The sequence below is a fragment of the Fringilla coelebs genome (assembly GCF_963513975.1).
Source record: "Fringilla coelebs genome assembly, chromosome: 1".
NCBI lineage: Eukaryota > Metazoa > Chordata > Aves > Passeriformes > Fringillidae > Fringilla > Fringilla coelebs.
The window spans coordinates 105,435,608-105,461,080 of record NC_140028.1 but is presented as its reverse complement, the minus strand read 5'-3'; the positions used below and the strand labels follow the sequence as shown (position 1 = coordinate 105,461,080).

The window sequence follows — 25,473 nt, the reverse complement described above, 5'->3', positions numbered from 1 at the left end:
GGGAGCGGGAGGCCGCTCCGGGCCCGCCCCTGCCGCCGGGCCCCGCCCCGCCCGTCCCCGCGGCCTGCGGCGCTGCCCGGTGCGGCGGGGCCGTCTCTGCGGGCCGGAGCGCCGCGCCGGGTGAGCTCGCTGCCCCCTCGCCCGGAGCGGGGGGCGAGGGGAACGCGGCGGGGAATGGGCCGGGAGGGGTGCGGGGCGTGCTGCTGGCAGAGGGGCGGCGAGGTCGCCGGTGCGGCCCGGCTCGGCCCGCCCTCTCTTCCATTCCCTTGCCTCCCTTTTCCCCGCTTCCTCCGGTGCCGGAGCCGCCGCTTTCTCCGGGGAGGGCGCGGGTTTGTCCCCCTCGGTAGGCAGCCCGCTGCCCTGCTGGGGCGAGGGGGGGCAGGGAGAGGAAGAGGAAGAGGAGGAAGGCGATCACGTGCCGGGAGGCGGGCTGAGCAGGGCGGGGGTCCGTTTCTGGGAAGGGGATCCCTCTCCGGGAAGGGGATCCCTCTCCGGGAAGGGGGTGCGTGCGGAGCCCGGGGGATGCTCTGCGGGCAGGGCCGCCTCTCCCGCACGCCCAGCGCCTCTCCTGCCGGCGGACCCGGAGCAGGTTTGCTTTTCCTCTCTCCTTGCCGTTCCAGCCCAGCAAATCCATCCTCTGGGAGGTACGGCGACCTGTTTGTCCTGCTGGTAACAGTGCGAGCCAGCCGGCCCCTGCGACCCCCCGGCTCCCATCGCGGGAAAATGATGTGCTGAGGGTTAATTTTGGCGTCGGGCTGAATTTAGGCAGGTTCGGAGAGGCACTGCCTGCGTTCAGCATCCGAATTTAAAGTGGGTCATACATTGCTGAAGTGCAGCGTTTTTAATCCGTGTTGAGGGTGCGCCTGCAGAGAAGCGGGTTAAAGCCACAGCGTTGGGTCTCCAGCAGCAGTGGAAGTTACTCATTGATGGAGCGCTGACAGCCGGCAGTTCCCAATTCACTGTGGTCAGGTGCCAGTAGACACAGTGGTTGACTTTAACCTGGAAAATATTCACCACAAATACTAAACTTGTTTGAAAAGGTTGTTTCTTTTAAAATTGTGTTGGTCCGCTTAAAGGCATGGGACCACCGCTGTATTTTTGCACGACGTTGTCGATACTTTTTGGTGTCCAAATTTGTCATCTTGGTTTATGTAATATCTATGTATTATATATATTGTGTTGAATATTAATTGCTATGAAAATTGTCATTTTGTGCAGTGTTTTGGGGTATTGTTAGTGAATTCAACATTGTGAGAAGACTCATTTCTATTTATAAGTCCGTAGTGGCGCTACTATTTTTAGTAGATGTTTTTCATCAGCTTTGCAGTTTTAAGTAGGCCAGATGCAGAGTGATTTGGGTTTTGTTTGTTTGTTTGTTGATGGTGTTCAGGGCCAGTTACTTTGTGTAAAATGCTCCAAATGCCTCTTGTTGCAGCACAAATCCATAATTTTAAGTTTTTTTTTTTGTTAATCATTCATCCTTTTCAGGACGAATGTTGCTTTCTATAGACATGGTATGTTGAAAAAGATATATATGACCTTTGAAAAACGCTGGAATTGATGAAATACTAGACTCAGTTCAGATGGATTAGGCATTTGTTTTGATGCATTTGGAGTTGAGTGTGGTTGTCTTGATGCAGTGTGGTCTAATTTTCATAAATTCTCAAGTGTTTAGCCATGATTTTTTCAAAATGAGTTTAGCACAATTGTTCTAGGCCTTCATTCACGAGAAAGAATGTATTTAGACTTTACCATTTTAAACCTTGTCAGAGCATCCTAGCTAAACATACAGTTATTAAAATATGTTAAAATTTTTTACAGGGCCAAACCTAGTTTCTAGTAAGCACGACTAAAGGATTTCACTCAGTGAATTAAGTCAGCATGAACAATATTACCAGTGATTTTGCAGAAGGTATTGATGACATGATAATGGTAAATCACACTTGTGATCAAAATCACAGCAGGGACTGTGATTTCTCAGGGATAGGCAGCAGCATCCAGCAACTCAGATGAGTCATTTTGAAGGATCACAGATTTGTTGCTTGTTAAACAGTCTCTAATTTAACTGTATGTGCTAAACATCTGTTCTTAATTTGGAATTGTTAGCAACTGTGGTAAAAGACAACTTGTACATTACCTCTCTGCCTTGCTGTCTTAAATTCAGCTAGGAGTAGAATTAAAAATGAAAAGTTGGAAAAAGTAGTCTTAGAACCAAAAAGAACCAGCTGAAAATCTTCTAATGACATTACGCTCTTTATATTAAGTTCAGCTACTCAGTTATCAGCCTAAAATAGCATCACTTCAGGCATCAGGAGTTAATTTTCATATTGCACTGACAGAAAAATTAGATAAATTATATGGAGGTGTGTTAAAATAAGTATTTTCTCCTTAAGGTTTAGATGTAGGTCTTTGCTAGAACTTGTTGCTGCTTGGACTAGGTAATTGTTTCCTTATAATGTCCTTTAAGAAGAAAAGTAGAGCTAAAATGTAAAACCTGAAACTTCCTTTTGTTTTGAAGCACCTTCAAGAGCCGTAAAAGAGGACTTAAGAGTGAAAAAAAATCTTACAAAAGTTTATCCCATTCTGAAATGTATGTCACTTTCTTGAAATGCTGTTTTCTTTAAGAGCTCTGAAGAATTTTCAGGGGTTGTTTGCCTGGAATAAACTTTTGCACCATTTTGTGGAATAGTTCTTGAGGGAGTGACCAATCCTGACTGTTTCTCACTAATACATAAAATGCCTGAGCTGTTTCAGGAAGAGTCCCACAGTTCTGTGCTAGCAAAAGAATAGCTTTTCTTGTCCAAGTAGTATCTGGCTAGCAGCCTTGGGGCATATATTTGTTGTTGATATGGAGAAAAACAAAACAAAATGTAGGAGTAAGTCAGTGTTATAAACCAGTATCATGCTTGATGTTTGAGGCAATCAGTGAGGTGTTTGGCGTCTTTGAAAAATTGTGTTTTGTACTTAGAGAAATGCAGACATGATAAAATAGTTGTGCTTTTGGTATCTAAATGGTTTCTTTGGCCCACAGTTAACTCTGAGAAACTGAATGAATATTAAGCCCCTTACTGCTTATTTAGTGTTTAATGGAGAAAGTTTGCTATGAAATCTTAATTTCTGTGAGCTGGTGTTGGGTAGGTTACGAAATCAGCTTCAGAGAGCACATAATAGATATGAAGAAGAGTTAGTACCAGATTCATTGGAGGTTTTTTAACTGTCTTTCCCTTATTTTTGTAGCAGTTCCCCTTTATGCCCACCTCTCCCTCCCTGCTCTTGAAAGAAATAATCCTCTCCCTCTTCCTCTCCTCATTTTTTATTGCATGCAGATATTTCTTGTGACTGGAATGTGTATCTATCCATACAACGTAAAAATATACTGTATACATGTGTTAATACAACTATGGGGAGCTGACTGTATTAAACCTTAAAATCCTGATGTAGTTTGAGTTCTTTGGCAAGATTAGTCCACGACATTTAAACCAAAATAAACAATTATTTTCTTAAGAAAACTATAGTTTTGGTTTGATAATTAATTAAGAAAGAGTTTGAACTGGATGATCTTCAAGGTCCATTCCAATCCATAGTATTCTCTGATCCGATGAAGTGAGTACTGTCAGTTGGAATGTACAGGTTGTAAATAGGATGATTTCTCTCTTTGTGTTCTAAGGACCTAACAGCGATAGCATGCACAGGATTCAGTTTTGTAGTTAACAATGCTTAAGTATCTTCAGTGCAGCTGAGATCTGAGGCAGACCTTTGGAACATGTTATGGTGCATCCTTTTTGTTCGTTTTTAGTATTTTCTTAAAATAGGATATAGTTGCATATTAGCTCAGTTGTTTAGAGCACAGTTTTAACAATGCCAGGATGCAGGCCTGAGCCCTGTATGGGCCATTCATTCTGGTTTGAGCTCATTTTAAAGGTAAGAGTCTGGGATATGCTCTTAAGAAGGAGTCCAGAGGGAAAGAAACTATGGAGATGACAGGGAGGAAGGGCAATACTGATGCCAAATATACAAGCTGTTTACTCTGCTGTTTTTCTCAGCTCTTGTAGAATAAAAAATGAAGTGTTTGGAAAAGGACAATAGTGTTTTGCAGGACATGGCTCAGTAACAGGGTTTCTTCTGCTGCAGGGAAAACTAGTCCAAGGTTGGAGCACTTTGATTTGACTTTCTGAATCTAGGAGTTTCACTCTTGGGATGGAGAAAGGTGACACTGCTGTTTCCTCAGATGCTCTACTAACCTGAAAATTTCCTTTTTTTTCTTCCTCTTTTTCACCTTCTTTCAATGGTCTGAGAAAAATATTACTCAGTACAGATGTGTGCAATTGCCCTGTTACTTTTGCTAGGTCACCATTGGAGCATAGGAAACTGGGGAAACATTTTTCTCAAGGAAACTGGTGGTTTGTTGTTTTGGTTTTGTTTTTACAGGGACAAGTCACTTACGGTAAGAGCTGCTGTTTCAGGATAAATCAGAGCTACTGTAGTTCCCAACACTCAGATAAAGCCAAACTCTTTGTAAGGAGCTCTCTCCTGTATGCTGGTAAATCTTGTCCCGCTCCTCTGGTGGGAAACCTTCCCAGTCTTTTAATGTGTTACATATTTGTAACTTGTAATTCCTGCTGTGTTGCCTAATTGAAAAGCTAGAGTATTGCCAAAGCACACTACAGTATCTTCTGCTTATGTTTGGGGAATTTTGTGGGTGTGCATCAGTTTGAATTTTTCAGTCTGACTTTGATTAAAGTGTTTGGCCCAGGTTTGGCGTTTTTTTGTTGGTGGTGTTTTGGTTGTTTTTTTTTTTTTAATATCCCTTCATGTTCACTGAGGAATATTTGTTTTGGACAGATCCGTGCTTCAAGTGGTGTTTTTAAGGCATTAAAACATTAAAGTATTTCTGAGGCAATGATGTGTTACAGTAGAGACAGAATGATTGCAGCTTGGAAGGGATTTAAGTGCCCTTCAGGAACAGGAGCAGTAGCTATCAGGAGGTCACTAGTAATGTATCCACTGCAAGCGGATTTCAGGAAAATTAGTTCTTGCAGTTATATAAACACAAGAGGGACAGCATATGTCAGCAGAGTGGGTTTCATTCATTTATAGTGGAAAAGTGTAAAAAATGTGTCCAGGTAGGCTTTGGAGACAGTCTCCAGCTCTTTGGGATTTTTTTCCTCCCCCTGATTTATAGTCAGTATTACTTCATAGGTATTGGTTTTATCTGTGTTGGCTCTTAATTAGGGCATGTGCTGATACTGTCAGAAAACACACTGAGAGTATTCTGCTCATACTCCTGCAGGTTAATACAGCTTCATACCAGAAACTCTCCATTTATTTGACTTCCAATATAGAGTCTTTACAGATAATTGCATATTCTGTCCGTGGTGTTGGCTAGAGCAATTTGTGTCTATGCCTAGATAAAGAATGAAGTTGAGCTTCATGATGGTGGCAGAGCAAACAATGGTTTGAGACCATTTTCCTTTAGGTATGTTAAAATTGTCTGCAACTGTCTTTAAGTATAACTTAAATATTTGAATGTTAGTGATATAATACCAATTACTGTATTAAGCTCTGTTCTTGTGAGACATTTTGAGTTTATCTGTGCCTTGTAGTGTGCTCCTACAGAAAAGCAGGTCATGTAAGCAGCAATGTCAGCCCTTTTATTAGAAAATATATCAGTCCTTTGATAAAGAACTGGCATGTTTTATTTGTCTCCCTATGAGGAAGGTTTTAAGCAAAGAAATGCTGTTTTTGTTTGTTTGGTTTTGGTAGGGTTTTTTGTTTGGTTTTGGGATTTTTGGTTTTTGTTTTTTTTCTTACGAGTGAAAATTGCTGCTCTTGGTGTCAGCTTTTCAGTAAAAAACTACCCTGTAGTTTTCATAATACTTGAGCATCCTGGCCGCTGTATTTGCCATGTCATCCTATTTTACTCATTGGAAAGAAGTATTTTCAGATTATTTTATAAACATTCACAGAAAAGCTGTTTATGGTGGGAATTTTGGGGCCATATGTAGTGTTTTCTGGACACATATACTAAGTATTCTAGGTGCTCAGTATGTTTCAACAGCAGTTGTGACACAACGTTACATTGTGTGCCTAGTTACTTTATGCAAAGGTGACTACTCTGATATTTTAAAGTAAGTTAGCATTGCCTTTTCCAAATGGCCTCCATGTGGCACTTTAAGTTTTGATTTTTCTGAGCTGCTGATAGCTTTTGAGTAAGCCTTTATTTTTTTTCTTTTTTAATCACATCTTTTATCTCTTCTCAGTTAAATTCTCCTGTGTGGTTTTTTTCTTGGAAAGAAAAACAAATCATATATAGTGCTGTTGCTCATGTATGCTACAGTAATATAGGAAACAAAAATAATTTAAACCAAGGACAATAAAGTAGAAGAATAGGGTTAGAATAATGATAGAAAAGAGAAGCAGCATTCTGATGTAGCATCTCTAAGATATGTGTAAATTTGACACATGCAGTGTGTGCCATCTGCTTCTGTCAGTATGAATGAAAATAATGATTTTAATTGTAAATGTAGCTTGAAATCATGGGCAAGCTCTTGCCATGTATTGCTAAAGTCTTTAGTAGGCTTTGAGGGCAGGGAAGAACTGCAGTACTAAGCTTGATTCTTGATGTACTTTTCATTTATTATACTTATTATACTTATGCTTATTACACTAGTTAAAATGATTGATAAGTATAACGTATGTGTTTCACTAGAAAGTTTGAGAGTTTGATTCTCTGTTTGGAAGCTTGAGTTATGGACATTAAGTGTTTAAAAAGGAAAAAAAAGGCAAAACACACCTTTAATTTAAATAGATACAAACTTTGGGGGCTTTCTTTCCAGGAAAAATATGCTGCTGTTGTCTTTGACTTTGAATAGGTCAGCATAGAAAACTTACTTAGCTAAATATTTTACTGGTAGTTGAGTGAATATATGCAGTTATAAAGAAAACAAAAAAGCCGCATTAAAATCTTACATTTTTTGAAATCAGGCAAAGTAAGAAGAATGCATATCACGAATACACTAATGTGGGTTCTTATTTCAGAAGTTTTATTTCCCTCTTAAATGTTTTTAAACACAGTAAGCTTGTAGATTCTGTCATTTCACCTGCCTAGTAGACAAAGGAAAGGTGGTGTGAATATAGTTTTCCTGGGTTTTATGAAGGTGTTTGATACTGTACCTCCCAGCATCCTTCTGTACAAGTCTGACTGTGAAATGAGCAGGTAGGTGATTGCTGGAAGAGCTGGCTGAAGGGCAGGGCTCAAAGGGTTGTAGAGAGTGGGGCTACACCTGGCTGGAGGCCAGTCACCAGTGGTGTTCCTCAGGGCTCAAACCTGAGGCCACTTCTCTTCAAAGTTTTTATCAGTGATCTGGAGGCAGGAGTCAAATGCACTGTCAGCAAGTTTGGTGATGATGCTAAAGTGGGAGGTGCTGTTGACATTCCCAAGGGACAAGAGGCCTTGCAGAGGGATGTGGATGGACTGGAGTGCTGAACAATCATCAGAAGCATGAAACTGAACAATAACAAATGCCGGACTCTGCACCTGGGATAGAGCACAACTTCTACAAGTACAAATTTCAAGAGTGTCTGGGGAGCAGCACCACAGAAATGGGTCTGGGGATGCTGGCTGACAGACAGCAGACTCAAAGTCATCAGTGGCAAACCTTCAAATGCACCACAACCAGCTGGTCAAAAGGACTGATCATCCCACTCTATTTAGCAGTGCTGCGACTTCATTTTGAGTAGTTTGTGCATTTCTGGCCCCCAAAATTTAAAAGGGATGTGAAGGTCCTTAAATGTGTGCAAAAGGAGGATGCTGAAGCTGGTTGAAGAGCTAGAAGTTATGCCCTGTGAGAAGCAGCTGAAGACACAGGGTTAATCTAGTTTGGAGAGAAGGAGGCTGAGGGACGACACTGTTCTTTGCAGTTTTCTGAGGCGGTGAAGTGGAGAGGGAAGTTGCTGATCTCTTCTCGGTAGTACCCAGTACCGGGGCATGTGGGAATGGCTGAAAGCTGCATCCATCAGGACAGGTTCAGACTTGACAGGAGGAAACATTTCTTTACCAAGAGTGTTGTTGTACCATGGAAGAGTTTTCTTTGAGAAGGGGTTGATGCCCCTAGTCTGACAATGTTTAAGAGGCATTTGAGTATTGCCCCTAATGCCATACTTAAACTTTTAGTCAGCCCTGAAGTGGTCTGGCAGTTGGATGTTTTCTGTCCCTTTCAACTGAACGCTCTATTCTATTCTGCACTCATGATGAGTCAAGTAACAACCAGACTGTTATTTGCCTGAAATGCCAGGGATTTTTTTAGCTTTGAAAACACTTCCAAAAACATGTAACACAAGAGATATACTGGAAACAGGATTTTATTTTTCTGACTCTTTCAGGGCAGATGTTCACTAGCATTATTGAAATGTGCAGGTGTAGCCAGGAGCAGGTTAATGCAGTCTTCAGGTTAGCTTGAAAACAATCACTTGAAGTCTGGCAAAGGAAAGTCAGAGAGCTACAGAACATTGCAAATCCCCTACATCTTGTGGAGAGCCATTTGCTGATGGGACTGTGTGGGGAGAACAGATTTCTGTCTCACTCCTGTGTCTCTTGTGGCAAGGAGTTAATGGCACAGTTTGTATCTAACACAGTTGCTGTGATCTCCACCTCTCCAGGCAAGTTTGCCCATAGAGTTTCTTGGAATATTCTGAACTATGGGCTGTTTATCTTCCTGGTGAGTGTCTTACACCCATGCTCTGCAGAAAATGAATGTGCTGGTCTCTAAACATCACTTCTTCATAGGATGTGTTTGTTTTGACCACACATCCTTCCTGAGCCCTGCCATATAGAATAACCCAAACAATGGAACTGCCTGGAGCCAAAAGAAGTGGTGGCAGGTGAACCCAATTTCCTTCAAATCAGAGACCCAGACACTGGGTAAAGCCACAGATAATACAACAGTCTTGAAAATATGAAACTGATATTGAAAAAACACTCTAAAAATTATCTAAAATATTAACCTTTACTAGACACAGGAAAGTTGATAACTGACTGATGCACAAAGAAGACTCTTTATAGGAAAAAACAACTCAGAAGTTTTAAGGCATTTTTCACTCTTATTTGATAATGAATTTTTTTCTGGGTAAATTTGCATTTTGACTTTCAAAAACCCAAACCCCAGACATCCTCACACCCAGTTTATAATTTTTTCCTCTGTTTTTAAATTATTTTCATTTTTAAAAAGCACAGTAATAATTTATAATTTTATCCTCTGTTTTTAAATTATTTTTGTTTTTAAAAAGCAATCATGCCAATAGAACAATAACAATGTCATGTATCACTTTGGATGCAAAACCTCAAGTAATGCGGCAGCACGAATTCAGGCCAAGCAGGGCCTGCTTCCTGAATAACAAGAATAAGGATCAGTAATAGTCACATGCAAAAGAATTGTGTGGTTTTTTCAAAAGTGTGACACATCTCAATGACAAACACGCCTTTTTTGCCTTCCTAAACTTGTTCCACCACTGAGTTTCTTGGCCAGGGATGCAGAAAAGCACTCCTGTGCCTGCCTGGTGCTTGTGTTGCCCACATGGAGTGCTGAAAAGTGGCAGCTCCTCATGGGGCTGCAAGCCTGGAACCCTTCCAAGAACAGGCTGTTTTGCAAAAGCAAGAACCCCTGGAGTAATGGAGCCAAGGAAAGAGCAGAGCTCACTCACCCTGCAAACTTGTGATGGGCAAGAGAGATGGGGCATGATTGATGTTTTGGAAGTGCAAGGGAGGAGAAATGTTGCTCGTAGTGTGGAGATGGGAAGGAAAGTGTCTGGCCAAATCACCATCCAGCACTAAAAGAGAAGTGCTGCTTTTTAATAGTCCTCATCTGCCTGTTAGACAGCTGTGAAGAAGAATTTAAGATTTTTTTTTGTGCACCCACCTGATAATGTTGGTGTGATGAAATGACTGATTATGTCATTCAGGTACAAAGGAACTTTTTATTTTAATTAATGAGAGAAACTATGGGAAACAATCTTTAGCACATACTTGGTGATTAATCAGTTTGCAGAGCTGTTGCAATGAGTGCAAAAAGCTGCCAAGGTATGTCTGTTCAGTTAAAGAATCACAACATTTTGATGCCAGCTTAGTGTGATGAGAGAGGCCCTGCCATGTGTCCAAACATGGATTTGATGGATCAGCCAGCAGAGCAAGACTAGGGACAAATTCCCTTACTGTGAGTATCCCCTGTCTAGAGGGCTTTTAGGCAAAAAAAATCTGTCAGTAGTAAGGATTTCAGAGTAAATGGGATTTATAAGCTGAAGCTGATGTTTTGAGTCATGCTTGAAAACAAACTGGTTGCCAATGCATTTTAAAACCATGCTTTTCTCTTTGCAAAGGGCCCCACAGGGCAAATGGATGCTGAACTAGCACAATCTGAAACAATTCACTCTGGCTGTACTAATTGCATTGCCATCCTGTGCTGTATCTAGCAATAATCCAGACTGGAAGTAACAACTTCCTATATAATTTGCACTGATTTCCACATTAAAATAAATATTTCAGCCAATATAGATTATTTTTTTTTTTTGAGGTTCAGGTGTTACTTATCTTTTATTTTCTTTATATTTTGAAATATAACCATTGATGGCCTGATGTGAGGTTTAGATCTCATCCCAAACATTTTCCTATGGGCTGCTGTTACATAGCAGGGCACTTTAGTGGGAGGGTTTTTAGTACAGAGCAAGTGCTGTTTACAGCACTGGAGGGCTGTGATTCTGCTCACACCCTTGGGTTCAGGTGCCCAAAGTTCAGTGCAGTGCTCAAGGCACCTGACCAAGCACACACCACTTATGTCTCCCTCCTCTACAGCCCTTTGCCAGCCATGTTTCAGGCAGCTGCTGCGGAAGCAAAGGAGGAAGATACAAAGGTGCGCTGTGCTTGTCCAACCTTGTGCAGTGCTTTGAATTCCCTAAAGGCTCTTCTGTGTGACTTGACCTAGACATTGACCCTCCCTGGCTGGCCTTTGTCTTCTTCAGCTGTGCTGTGTGTGCTCTGGCAGCTCCCCACACCACCTTTACTGTTCCACTGTGTGTGTCCTTGTATCCTCCCTTGTGTTTGCCTAGTGGTGTGTTACAGATGCCCTGTTGAGCTTTGACTGACTGTGTTCTTGAAGCTTTGGAGTTGAAATGCTATTGAAAGACAGGAGTGGGAAGAATTTCTCTATCTTCTGCCATTTACTTAAAGATAATCCAATGAGGCAAAGTTTTGTTCTTGAATTTCAAAAAACTGTTCCCCCAGTGTTACAAAAACTTGTCTGATGTGGTTGTACTGCAGGATGTATAGCTTAATCATCTGAACATTTTGCGTAAAATTAAATTTTCTGTGTGTTTCCATGAAACTTTTGTGACCTTCTGAGTCCGCCCTTTCTAGAAGCCTTAATTGGACAAATGTTCTCATGGAGATTTAAGTGAATCATGCATCAAACTGCCCCAGTTTTATAGAAAATTCAGCCTGAAAATTCTTGTAGTCAGAAGAGACTTAGGGTAATTGCATTACCTTTAACCACTAGTTACACACACTTTTTTAATGGAGAAACTGTCTGGCAATGTAAGTTGCTATAGCAGCTGAATTTACAGAGCAAATAGCAGTGTATATGCTTTATAGAATGATTATTACACTATTCAAGGATTTTAATGAACTTTTTATCTTTTGTTTGTGTCAGCTCTGGATGTGCTATTAACTAACGCTGCTATTTTTAAGGAATTGTATGTGGAAATTCCTTTAAGTTGTCTTCCTATTTATTGAGAGCATTTAAGTCAGCATTGAAAACCTTAAAGGATGCACAGCATCATGCTTTTTATTCATTCTATTCAATGATCTCCCTCTAACAGCATGGAGAAATGACCCTTTAAATCTAGACAGTGCTCCCTTATTTCATACGGCCTAATTGAACATTAATTCTTTTGCTTCACAAATCCTCTGAGAGATGAAGAGGAGCTTGATACTGTGTTAGAAACAATTTCTAGGGCCTGCTTGCCTATATCTCTCAGTCATCAGTTTAACAAAAAGAGAACTGACATTGTAAGATTAAAATACCTCTTGGAATTATGGGGGTTTGTTGACTAATGTGGTTTGGTTTTGTTTGTTTGTTTAGAAATTCTTCCTGTATGGATCAGCCTTCTAGTGATGGTGAAACTGGGAGAAGACCACTCTAAGCAAACACAGGATGATTCGGGTCCCAGCTGATGCAGAAAATGCTCACAGTAGCAGTGTGGAATCTTGTCCTTCCTTGCGGGATGTCCACTCCATCAACCCAACACAGCTGATGGCAAGGATTGAGTCATATGAAGGCAGGGAGAAGAAAGGCATATCAGATGTCAGAAGGACTTTCTGTTTGTTTGTTACATTTGATCTCTTATTCATAACGTTACTGTGGATAATAGAATTAAATGTGAGTTGTCTTTTCAGTACCTACCCTTAGATGGTATATTAAAGTTTTATTCACTTCAGAGATGGTTAATAAGTTGCTCCGTTCTATCCAAAATTATGTTACTTGTATCTGTTTAAGTAGCTTATTTAAGCTTCCATGAACACAGTACCTACTCAACTGCATCTACTTTTATTTGTTAAGATATGTGTTTATCTTCTTATTAGGAAACCTTTAGATGTTCCTGTAGTCTGTGAACCATGCTGAAAAAAACATTGGAAATCCAGTGTAGTCTTCAGGCATCAAAACCAAAAAATGTTCCTGTACATCTTTGAATTTAGCAAGAAGTGTGAATTTTAACAGGATTCAAGACTCTGCCTTCTGAGGCACTGACTTTAAGTCAGTGGTATTTCACTGAGGTGTTAGTCCCTGAAAAGACTTCTAATGGCCAAAACTTTTCTTTTGTTGTATTTTCTTTGATGTTAACTTGATGTGTTATACATTATGGATGGCAGGGTGCATTTAAACAACACAAACTCCCACAGTTGCCACCTTTTAACTCCAGCATTTGTAATCTGGAAAATGAGGCTCTTCTAAAATTTCCAGAAAGCAACAGAATAGCTCATTTGTTGTTACTTCATAAGAGCATCCTAGTTCTTGAGCTGGGTTTTAACCTGTAATCTATTTTGCATTTAAGAAAGGACACACTAGGGTGCTATCCCTTTTCTAGAAAGAAATATCTGGAGTAAATATTTTACTAGATAAATAACCTTGGTTATTGATTTACATTATGAAGCTTCAGAAGCTGACTGTTCAGTAGTTCATTGATACAGTAAAAAATACTCATTCTGATTTAATTTGAGAAAGAAAATTTTGCTTGCCTGAATGATGTAATTTTGGGACTAGACTTTCTGTTTCTCTCTAGGTGGAAAAGTGGTTGTAGCATAGCGTTCTGATGCAGTTCTTTTTTTAGGCCAGTTTCTCAACAGCTTGTACGACTAAGAGGAACAGAGTGGGTTTATATCTCTTGTTGAGGTTTCAGAGTACAGATTTGCACATGAGTGCTCTCAGAATATTGAAGATTCTGAATAGAAAACTCATGATATCATGGTGTTTCATTTTGAATGCTACACTATCAAGGGACCTCAAGATCACAGTAGTTTTTTTTCTAAGAAGCTGTATTTTCAGGACAACACATTATGAACTGGTGTCTCATACTGCCACATACCAGCAAGAATAAAAACCAGGGTTTTTTATTAGAAGTTAATGATATTAGAAGCTAAAATTTGACATCTGGGATCTGGCACGTGCTTAAGTTTTTTGTTCTGTTTGTTCTTTGAATTGCTTTGTTTGCTGAGAAGTCAAATAGCATTGTGTTAGGACCCTGTGCTATTGGTGCATAAGTAATGGGTCAGAATTGCTATGAGACTTCCTGAAAACGTTGTTTTCACCTTGTTGCCGTTATCCAGTTTCCTTGGGTGTAGTGTAGCTTATTGTTAAATGCTTCAGGGAGTAGCTCCATGGCATTTTGAGCAAAAATCAAGGCTTCTGTGGTTCTCTGTTTATCCTTATTTTTACATGGTGCTCACACAGCCACGTAGTGATGAACAGTGATGGAGTGAGAGAAGCTGATCTTCCTTATTTGTGCTGGAAACAGATAATCACACTTGATGCTGTAGAGCAACGAAGGGAAAACTGTATCTTGAAAGTGGCTATTTGTTAGGTAGCCATAGAGGGGAGGGAGAGGAGAAGTAATAGAAGAAATTCAGAGTTGGAGTGACTAGTGTCAGGAAAACACTGTCCAGCAATGTAGTTGGAAAAGTGTGGAAGTGTGTAGACTGTGTTGCTTTGAGATAGTGAGCGTATGTTGTTGGTGTGCTTTGGTAGCTCCTTTCCTTAAAAATATTGCAGTAGTCGAACTCAATATTAAATCTTTTTGTTGGTGTTGTTCTACATAACTATTTCATGCAGTGCTTAATTATGGAATTTCCTATTAAAACCAGTAGGAGATTGACACTGAGGTTTTTAATTTTCAACTAAGATAGATACTCCTTCTCGTTCTCTGAGCCAATACACCTTAAATTATTTTCTTACAAGGCCAGTTTGAACAGTAGAATCCTTCCACTGGAAAAAAACATAGTGGCTAAGGACGATGTAATTTTGAATCCCATCAGCAAATGGAAGAATTAAACTTGAATGTTAGTTATTTGTATGAGATTATTCTAATAGTTGCAGCTTCTGCTTTTTTTACTGTGGATCTTTTGGCTCAGCTCTCTTAACAAATTGTGTGAGGGCTGATAAGGAAGAGATCTGAAGTATGAATTCAGTTTCTGTTCTGTTTCCTATTTGCTAACATGTGACTAGCTAGAACTGGGTTATGGTTGGCTTTTTGATCAGCTGTTTTGATCCTCCTTATAAGAGGTAAAACATTTTGTGAGTTTGTTTAACAGTCCTTAACATTTAATCATTTATTCTTTCCTCAATAACTTGTTTGCTTTTATTTTGGGACAGCCTGAAATGTTGCTTGCCTAGGCCTGATCATAATCCTAAATGTTTTCACTTTGAAAAGTCTATGTAATCTTGAAAGACAAAAAACAACAGTAGTCTTGACCCTATCATTCTGGGCAAACAACTCTTCTGTATTTAGTTTAATGATCTTTTTGTATATCAGCAGGGAATTATTAGTTTTACTCTTCATATTTGTGTGTATTTTGATTTCTGAAGCTGTGTGTGTTGTTGTTCCTTTGTAGGTAAAAGGAGGCATTGAGACTACCTTAGAGAAAGAAGTCCTACATTATGACTACTCTTCTTCATATTTTGATATATTTGTAAGTGTTTTTTAAAAAAGCAAAAGTATAGTTTTCCCATTCCTCCTTCCACAGATGTTTCCTAGTTTGAGTTTTGTGAAAGAGTTGATCTTTTCTAGATAATTTAAACCAGAAGGGCCAAGTTTCACGTGTCTAGGGGTTATCCAGTCTTGCTCTGGCAGCAAGCTCATGGAGCCTGTGGATAGAAATGTTTAGGGCAAATCAATTTGCATCTTTAGCTTTGGGATGTGTGGAAAAGCAGATAGAAAACCCAATCAAGAATGTGACTTTGATGTGACATAAGGTAATTCATTAAGAGGACAAGACCCATAGCCTTCCAGCTCTAAAATAATTTTGCTTGAATTAATGTTTTTTGTCCTTCCTTGGGCATAAGGTGCGATTTGTGCCCAGGGTAGCCTGCACAGGGCAGGTTTTTCAGAGTTCTGTGTTTTAAAACAGTAAAAAGAGCTGGTGTGAAGTATGATTCTCCTTTAGTGTGTTTAAGTACCTTAGGTACATAAGAGGAGCTCAATTCTATTAGGAAATTTCTTTCTTTAAGTAAAGCTGTAGCTCTGTAGCTGCAATGCATTTTGCTATGCACTTTGCACGGCCCAAGTAAAAGTCTTTTCTTTACAGTTGTTCTAAAGGGCAAGATTGTTAATTCTACCAGATCTTTGCCTTGCAGAGATGACTTGGTTTGGTATCAGTCATTTTGTACTGATGACCATATCCAAAATCTTTGGATACTCTTTGAAACTGGTGTAGAAACCCATCCTTACTTCTGCATTGGACATTTGCTTGTCAAATAAACTTACATGCTAGATTGAAAAATTTTATAAGCTAGCAAACTATGCTTCTTCTCCCTTTTCCATTGTTTTGCTGGCAGGGTCTCCATGATATACCATGCTGCAGAAGGCAAAAAATGTTATCTGTAACCGTTGGTGCTCTGGAAATTACTTTGTCCTGTAGGTGAACCAAGGGTTAAGAACATGCAATGCAAAATAATAGGCTTTTATTCCCTGGGAAGGGAACTTTAAATTTTGCAAAATTGTTTATGTGTTTTTACAGGATTTCCTCTGTTTCTGCTGCACATTTGCGTAAGATTAAATGGGTTTATCATACCTCAGGCCATGGCTGTCTTTGATTTCTCTTCATTTTTAAGCATTTGTTTCACACTTTGTCTCCAATTTGTTTTAAAAGATGTGTTCAGAATAAAAAATCTGCTGTCAAAAAATAAACAGGGAAATTGAAGCTTGGGATCCCTGATTCAGAGATCTCGTCTGTCTCCTATTGATTTAATTTTCTGACCTATAAATACCATAACTTTCCTTTCTCTACTTGCAAATAGAATGACTCACTATTGTGGGCAGCTACATAAAGAATACTTGATGCAATGTTAATATTTCATGTATAATAGCATGCTGCTAAGATCAGTGAGATGCACAGTGATGCTCAAGGTATTTGCTGGATTAACTGCATCCAGCTGTTTATCTGGATTAACATAACTGTTTAGATTCAGTCAGGTAAAGTCATCATGAAGACACTTTGTATAGCTTTCTTATGTTTCTAACTTAATAGTGGAATGGCACATGCTAGCACATTTGAGCCTGTCTAGGCAGGTGGATGTTGCCATTTGCTTTACAAATGGGAGATTACCTTCTATTTGTGTTTTATAAAGACACATTCAAATTTGTTTCTTGGTAACAGAATTTAGACTGTCCTAAATTTCTTTGTAAGTAGTATTTTCAGTGAGCTGAGAATATTGTGGTTCTTCTGTGTTCTGAATTAACCAACCAATATTTTTTCCTCTCTCTATAGCTACTGGCAGTCTTTCGGTTTAAGGTGTTAATACTTGCATATGCAATGTGCAGACTGCGCCATTGGTGGGCAATAGCTGTGAGTAGTGGCCAAGCATAATGGAGTTTTTCCTAGAATGGATCAAGCAGACAAAATTTTAGACGCTGCTTGTATGTTAAGAATCATCTTGATGGTGTATACATAAAAATTTGTTGCACAGTAACAAATTAAATACTTGTTTTCTGAAAGATTTTCAGCCTAAAGGCAAGAATTTAATAGAACAGTGGGTGTGGTTCTTATTAGGTATCATGTTAATACAAATTGAAGGTTTGTTTTTAATCCAGTATGGGTTACCTCTCTTGTTAATCAATGTTGGAAATATATTTGCATTTGTAATAGTGAACCTCCTTCAAAAACAAGAATTGGCATTATTGTGCCAGAGATCCAGGTGTCCATTAAGTACCACATTCTTTAAAAAGTTTTAGGTGCCACCCATTGAACACTAGCAGCTGTATTGTTTCACGTTCCAATACAAAAGGTTGAATATGTATCCCTTCTTAAAATGAAGTTCTCAAGAACTGTAGGCAACCATGGTGGATTGGAGCCAGTATCTTTAATGCAGCTGTATGGTGTGGATGACTAAGAATGCAAAATTTGGTGAAAAATTCATGTTTCCATCAGTCAGTACTATAGGTTGTAATACAATGGGTATATTGCTGGCTTAGTGCTTTCTAAATCAGACTATCAGACTTTTTTTTTTCTCCTTACACTGTGGTAGGTGCATGTAGAGCATGTTCATGTGTAACTTTCTTCAAGTGAGAAGTATGCAGTTTACTTAGTACTCTGAGACTAAATGTCATGATTTTTATAGATTTGTGTTAGTAGCATGGCACAATCATATACATAGTGGCAGCTGCTGTTCTTATTGTGCTTATATTTAAATGCATGCCTCTTTAAAATCCTTGCTCTTAGTTGTGTAGCTTTAGAGTATTTCTTAATCCTCCAACTTGATGCCTATGTTTGTGAGGTGGTGAGAGTGAACCCACTCTCATAATTTTAGATACATAAAGCTTCGCTGAAGGTTTTGCCAAAGCCTTGAATCTTAACATTCTACCTGTGATTAACAGAAGTTGGTTTTGCTGTTTTTTAAAAAATTGCTGGACTCAAATGCACTAGAACATAAAGAGGCCTTACTTATGTGAACAGTACTTGTTCACTGCTTTTTCAGATTTTGGGGGCTTTTAAGATATTTTATCCAGCATGGTGATTTTTTAAAATATATCAGTGAGTATCAAGTCTTCAAAAAAAAAATTCCAAATACCACTTCGTGAATTAAAATATTTATTCCAATTTATTCCCACAAAGATGTTTTGTTGTTTGAAATGGATATTTCGATTTGGATGGTAGTGAAAAACATTTGGAACAACTGCTGTTTGCTTTTTTCCCAAATACATAAATAGTTGGGTTTTTTTTAAGGGACTTGATGAATAATCTACAGTATCTTCATTATACAGTAAAATCACAATTTACATACTCAGGCAGTTTAGATATTACAAAAAGCTATGTGGAAATCAATGTTTGGAAGTGTTTGTATTAAAAGTTACCTTTTATAAGGTTATTTTAATAACACTTTAAGTCAATTGTGTCGTGCTTGTTACATTTTATTAATCTATGTGATCTTGCTGTTGTCAGTAAATATTTAGAGTTGCAATTAAAAGATAATGGCAGAAATAAGAAGCTAAGTCCATTCATTAGTTTATCTCTTCTGTCTCTTTCAGTTTACAACAGCAGTGACCAGTGCCTTTTTATTAGCAAAAGTAATTATTTCACAGGTATATATTCTAATCAAATGTTTGTTTTACTTTGATTTTTTTAAAGCAAGATTCTTTGGAGTAATTTTTGTAATGTTTTCTTTCTTTCTAGCTGTTCTCACAGGGTGCTTTTGGCTATGTGCTGCCCATCATATCATTCATACTTGCCTGGATTGAAACTTGGTTCCTGGACTTTAAAGTGTTACCACAAGAAGCTGAAGAAGAAAATAGTAAGCTTATGTTATTTCCCTTCAGTCACTGCAGTTGGCAACACTTGATCCCATGTTAACTGGCAGAAGAATGCTTCTTTCAGCTTCTCAAAATTTGAAGAGCTGTGGAAAAAATTAAATCAAATTGCATGATTTTTTTTCTCTTTGGGAAAGGGGAACATATGCCTTCAAAGAAGTGCGGTGTTAATTAATTTAGGGAGGCAAAGTTAAAAGTCAGAAGGGCCAGATGAGGAGTTTGTCAAGCATTTGGGAATGTATTTAATTTTGTAGGCTTGAGGTATGAAAATTTAACTAAGTTGGGCTTGTAAAACTTTATTTTCTGGATAATGCGTAAAGTGTCTGGCTCCTCTTTTAGGAAGAGTAGACACAATAACTAATTCAATGTCACTAACTCTTCTTTTGAGGTGGAAAGGGGAAAGCAAAGAAGTGTTGTGGAGAGTCTGTTTCATGCACAGGCAGAATGAGACCAGAAAAAGTATGAATTTCAACCTTTGAGATGAGTCACCAGGTCATCTGACACTCAATATATTCAACTAAATGGAGGAAGTCCACTGTTTCAGTTGAAAGAATATTGCTTGAGTGGTGAGGGAGAGAAAGCTTACAGATACTTGTGAGTTTCAATAGCAGAAGGGTGATTGTACAGCCAACCTGTTATTTATGCATCTTTACCGAAATACAGTCTGAAATTCTGTTGGAAAGGCACGTTTATCTGTTAGGTAAATCAAAAAACTTTACATTGGAATGGATGCTTCCATTTTTGTGTGCTCGGAGTGCAGTCTTTCTGCTTTGATCCCTTCTCTCTTCTTTTTCACTGGTCTGAGAAAGAAGTTGGTTGAATGAGAACAGTGGGGTTTACCTGGAGAAAAAGAAACTTAGAGTAACTTTTTTTTTGAATCTTGTAAGGGGATGAGGAAATACAGCTGTATCACAGTGTTATCTAAATAAGATACAAAATCTAACCAGTTTGGAGACTTTTGCATTTTTTCATATTGAATATTCACAGACAAAATATTCCATACATACACATGCAAATAGTTCATGAAGGTTGCAGAAACTGATTATGTTGAGACAGATAGGTGAAAGCAAGCCATTAGTGAAGGGTCACAGTGGCAAAGAGAGAAAATAATTTATTTGGTTTTGCCTGGCACTTCACTGATCATTAAAAATATATATTTCAGAAGTTTTTGTTAGCCAGTGAATATTGATGAATTTACATATGGCAACCTAATCATGTCATCACACATAGTAGAAGGAAAAATTCCTCAATTCATGTGTGCAATATCTCTGTTTTGCTAGTGTATGTCACCTTAGCTGCTAGTCTTTAAATAGAGAACATAAGTGTTAAATTAATTGTTGATGCTTTATAAAAAATTTATTAAATAAAAATTTATTTAAAGAAGTATCTAGTTAGGAGTGCTAATATAATACATCAGTCTTCAAAATTATACATCAGTATTTGATCTTTAAGATTTTATGTGTTAGCATTGAGGATTTATTTTCTGCTGTTTTTTTTCTTTTAGGATTTTTGATAGCACAGGATGCTTCAGAACGAGCAGCTCTTCTTCACCCAGGAGTTCTCTCTGACGGGCAATTCTATTCTCCTCCTGAGTCTGTAGCAGGTAGTTACATTGGCTTAGCGACAGATTTTTCATATTCACTTTACACTTCTACATATTTCTTGCCCTTCAAGAGGGGAAGGGGAAAAATATATTTTTGTTTTTAAATGAAAACTGTATTTATCATCCTAAAACGTAAAATTCTTTTTTGATCAGTAATTCAGTTTAGTTACTGTCTACCAGATGAGTTACAAGACATGTGATTAGTGTGTAAGTCATAGTTAAGTCATACTCTGACTAAAAGCAAGGTAAATCTGAAATAAAATGGCACCACAACTGAAAGGAGGCAGTTATGGTTTGCTTCTGCCATCAGTGATCCTTGTGGGTCCCTTCCAACCTGAGATGTTCTGTGACTCTGTGGTCTCTTATCTGCCAGCACTAGCATTTATGCAGCAATGCATAATATAATCCAGCCTAAATTTGGAGCTTTATACTGTTTTAGGATAGATAATGAATCTGAAACTGCTATAAGGCAAACTGAAATTTCAACCAGAGCTTCTTTTCTTTTCTCGTAACAAAAAGAAAAAAGCCTTCTCTCTATAAAAAGGTTCACCTGTCTGCATAAATCAGTGAGTAATGTTAACTACATCTTAACTCTGCATATCATTTGCAGAGTTGAGGTATGAGTTGATTAAATGAAAAATAAATGTAAATCCTGCAAGATTCAAGAATGTGTCTCAAGCATTTCAAGGAAATAAGTAATTTCTTAATGGATGTAATCAATTTGAGTTACCTGAGAATGCAGTGGGGACCCCCAACTCCTGTATCAGTCTTTTTCCCCTAAAATGTAAACCTCCTTTGCAAAGCTGTGCTGTATAATGCAATATAATTAAAATAATATCTGCTAGTTGCTCCAGGTAAGTTTGCCTCTCTTGCAGTATAGAGTTATACATGTTGGTGATATTTTTCATTTTAATGTCTGTCTCTGGTTTCTCTCTGCTGACCATCTCGGCTTAGTGAATGACTTCGAGCTCCATCTAGGGGTCACTGAGCATTAGTATCGAGTAGAACCGGTGATTCAAAGTGAAAATGGATTTTAGCTAAAACTGTGGGTCTGCTTTGAGGAATAATAGAAGTATTGTACTAGACTCAGCTGTTCAGCTGGGTTTTGTGGTTTTTTTTAAGCTACAGAATACACAGTGTGAGAGGAAGTGCAAGTGCAGCTAACGTGTTTTTCTAGACATTGTGGCTAGGTCAGTGTTGCTTGTGCAGTAAGATGATGTTTCAGCATGCATGTATAGACTGTAGGTGTGCCATTAGTTTCAGCTTGTCCAATGGGGTTCAGTAACAGCTCAGGTGCCTTCTGCAGGTCTGCCCTGACTGCCAGGTATATTTTAAGCACCCTTTATGGGTATGAGACACAAAGGAAACAGTCAGATTAATATATTTGAGCTAACACACACTGGTAGTCAGGGTGAAATTGCTGGATATTGTAGAGTAAAAATAGCTCATAATTAAAATTTTTCTTCAAAAATCTGCATTTCCTTCTGAGAAGACAAACTATGGATTGTTCTAAGAGAGCAGTTTTTGGTCACATTGCCATATGTATCGAATTGACAAATATTTAGAGATAAACTATCCCCTGTGATCGTGCAGCGGGGAATAAACTTCTCTGCTGATGTGGCAACATTTTTTAAAACAAATCTTTGCTTTTAGGAGGTGGCATATAAAATGAGCACTGTTGGAATTTTCAGCATATTTGTCACTTTTTGTCTTTCTTGAAGCCGCACATGTCCAGGGACATGCCCTGGAGCCACTTCTTTATATGGGGTGACCCTTCATCTTCGACATTGGTTACTTGGTAACCAAGTCTGTTCTGGAGGTTGCAAGTGGAAAATCGGCCTGGAAAGAGTAAATTTATTCAGTTTCCGTACAATTTGAGCTTCAAGACGCAGCTGATATGCTATTCCAAGACATGAAAGACATTCAGACTAATTTGTCAAAAAAAACCAAAAAAGCTTAATACTTCTGTGTCCATTAACTTCTTTCAACTGATCTATAGCATTCTTGTCTACCTTGTCAGGTTCTGATGAAGATTCTGAAGAAAAACAAGACAGTGAAAAACCAATTGTATAGCAAATAAGAAAAAGCAGGTAAGTTCCTTCGTGTAGAACCTGAATATTCCTAAAGACATGTTTTTTCTTCTTAGTTCCTTTCCAAACAAATTAAATTGTTTGTTAACTCTTAAGAGTTCATAATTTTTGAACTCAGTCTGTCTCTCATAGCAGTCTTCAAAAAGGAAAATCCTGCAAAGCTCTTGAGAGCCTAGAGTCAGGCTCCTTTGCATTTATTTTTTGGCTCTCCTGGAAAGGACAGAAGTGGACCAGATGTGTAAAAGCTCCTTTTTTTTGGCAGCAAAGAGATACCCTTCTTTGGAGATGAAAGCACAAGAATGCTAGGAGGCGATTTTCTTTGGTTTAAATCTAGGACAACTATGTGTGAAGATTTCATGGGCAAACCTGATTTGCCATTTCCCCTCCTGTTTAATACTACAAATGGGTTACACTGGAGCAGCCTCATCGTAACATTTTTGTAGTGTACTTTGTTTAAATATGAGATTACTTCCTTATTTTGGAAATGACTTAATTTACTTCTGGAATTAATGTGCCCCATGCTTTCACTTTACCACTCACAGCAAAGCATAAGCTGGGGGAGGTATTAAATGTTCTTGAGAAGTTGAAATTTCTGATTTGAAGCCTTCTAGTGCTCACCTGGAAGAGTGGATGACCTTTTCAGCCTACCTATTTACAGTATCTGTTTTCTTTACTCCCATCTTCATTCATCTTGACTTGTGTGATCTGTTGCAGAAAGAAAATCTCTGCAGGAAGTTGTTGGGGTTTGGAAACTGGCAACAGTCTGTGGCTGACTTGCTGGCAGAGCTGCTGACAGGAGAGTTTACTCGTTAGAAAGTAAAGGGAATGGTTCCCATGTACTGTAATACCTCATGAAGATGTACCTTGTTGACATATGTATATTAGGTTGCCTCCCAGGTGGTATGAAAGTATTTGTCCACAATGTATTTTATTATTCAGTGATTCCTGAAGTTGATCTTCTAATGACTAGGTAATTACTGGAAAGTGTTGTCTTGTGTACCTAATCAAGAGACTGGTAATATAATGAAGTAAAACTTCTCTGTGGTGGAAGTATATTTAATAATTGTTGGGTCTCACTAGATAAAATTATTTTATGTTATTGCTGTTTGTCATTAGTTTATGTTTACTTTTTTTTAACTCCATGCATTTTCTTTTTTTTTAATGGATATGTTCACTTTCTAAAATAAAAATGTTAAAACATGAGTAATGCATTATGATATTTCATTGCTTTGTCATTGGAAAAATCTACATTTACCATTCCTGTGTACGTAGGGCAATAAGGACTCCAGTTTGCATAGATTTTGTGCAAAATGCATTATAGTACTGTTTGGTACTCCCTACATGGCCTGTAGGGAGGCCATGTTAGTGGTAGTGGCACATCACTTCTTTGTTGCATTGGCTTCAGTTTGCTCTTCCTAAAGTTCTCTTCTGTAATTGCTGAATGAAAATAGAAGCCAGGACCCAAGTTTATCCCTTACATCGCTTCAGAATAGCCAAGATCTGTTTCAGAGCATGCAGGTAAGAATAAACTATTAGAAGAAAGAGAAATTCAAACCCTGTCATTTAACAATGTTGGAATGTTCCTAACAAGGATCTGGAGTATCTCTTATGAGGAGAGACTGCAGGAGCTGGGCCTGTTGAGTCTAAAGACTGAGAGAGGATCTCATTAATGCAGATAAACATCTCGGGCAGGTGCCAAGAGGATGGTGCCACACTCTTTTTGGTAGTGCCCAGCGACAGGACAAGGAGCAATGACTGTAACTTAAAACACCAGAAGTGTCACGTCAACAGGAGGAAGAGCTTATTTGTATTGAGGGGGGCAGAGCACTGAACAGCTGCCCAGGGAGTTCATGGACTCTCCCTCTCTGGAGACATTGCAACCCCACCTGGATGCATTCCTGTGTCACCTGCTCCAGGTGACCCTGCCTTGGCAGGGGGGTTGGACCAGATGAACTCCAGATGTCCAATCCAACCCTAAGGATTCTGTGATTAAATTCAGTGAGAAAAACACATCTGGGATAGGAGGTCAAAGGTTCAAATAAACCTATGAACTTCATCTAGGTGCACAACCTATTGCTTTACTTGAACATTTTCTTCAATTTGCAATATGAAATTCCTCTGCACATCTAAGGAATTCAACCTAGTCTCAGAGCCTGCTTCCTCCTGCAGTTCAGTGCTTGGAAAAAAGGGAATTAATACAGAAACTGCAAAGCAGAACAAGCATATGTACCGGTGACAGAAAATCCTTGGGGTGGGGGATATTTTGTTACACCAGAGATGAATAGTTATATTTGGCAGATGTCAGGTAAAGATTTTGCAAGCCTCTCCTAAATAAGCACCTTTCTTCCCGAGTGTATGGCTTGGATGCTCTGCATAGTGAGTTAACTGAGATGCCATGTTTTCATACATGGGTCATTTGCCAAGGAAATTACTCCCTTTGGTACATCCCCAAACAATTCCAGTTGCTGCCATGAGAAGCTGCATCTTCTGTAAATCTAAAATGCATGTTATAGTATAGAAAGGAGTTAAAACACTCAATCTGGAATAATTTTGCCCACTCTTCTCAAAACTACCTGTAAAACCTGCAAAGTTGACACAAAAACTATTGTTCAGTCGTGCCCTCCCTGGGGTTGTTTCTGCTCTCCTTGGGTAGCCCCAGCTACATCTCTAGAAGAACCAGGCTTTCCTTAAAAAAGCTGTTTGGTTTTGATTCTAATA

General features: G+C 38.8%; 1 protein-coding gene across 2 annotated transcripts; it reads left to right on the top strand.

The window, feature by feature from the left end:
- Nucleotides 1-23,966, top strand: STARD3NL (STARD3 N-terminal like). 2 transcript variants are annotated; one of them, XM_084212428.1, is made up of 9 exons: nucleotides 1-120; nucleotides 12,129-12,425; nucleotides 15,152-15,229; nucleotides 17,027-17,104; nucleotides 18,784-18,837; nucleotides 18,929-19,046; nucleotides 20,567-20,665; nucleotides 22,686-22,755; nucleotides 23,470-23,966. In XM_084212428.1, the coding sequence occupies exons 2-8, from the start codon at nucleotides 12,201-12,203 to the stop codon at nucleotides 22,736-22,738; spliced, it is 705 nt and encodes a 234-aa protein (XP_084068554.1). In that variant the 5' UTR covers nucleotides 1-120; nucleotides 12,129-12,200; the 3' UTR covers nucleotides 22,739-22,755; nucleotides 23,470-23,966. The 2 variants fall into 2 exon arrangements, with proteins under 2 accessions (XP_084068554.1, XP_084068555.1); XM_084212429.1 differs by lacking the exon at nucleotides 17,027-17,104.
- Nucleotides 23,967-25,473: the final 1,507 nt, after the last annotated feature.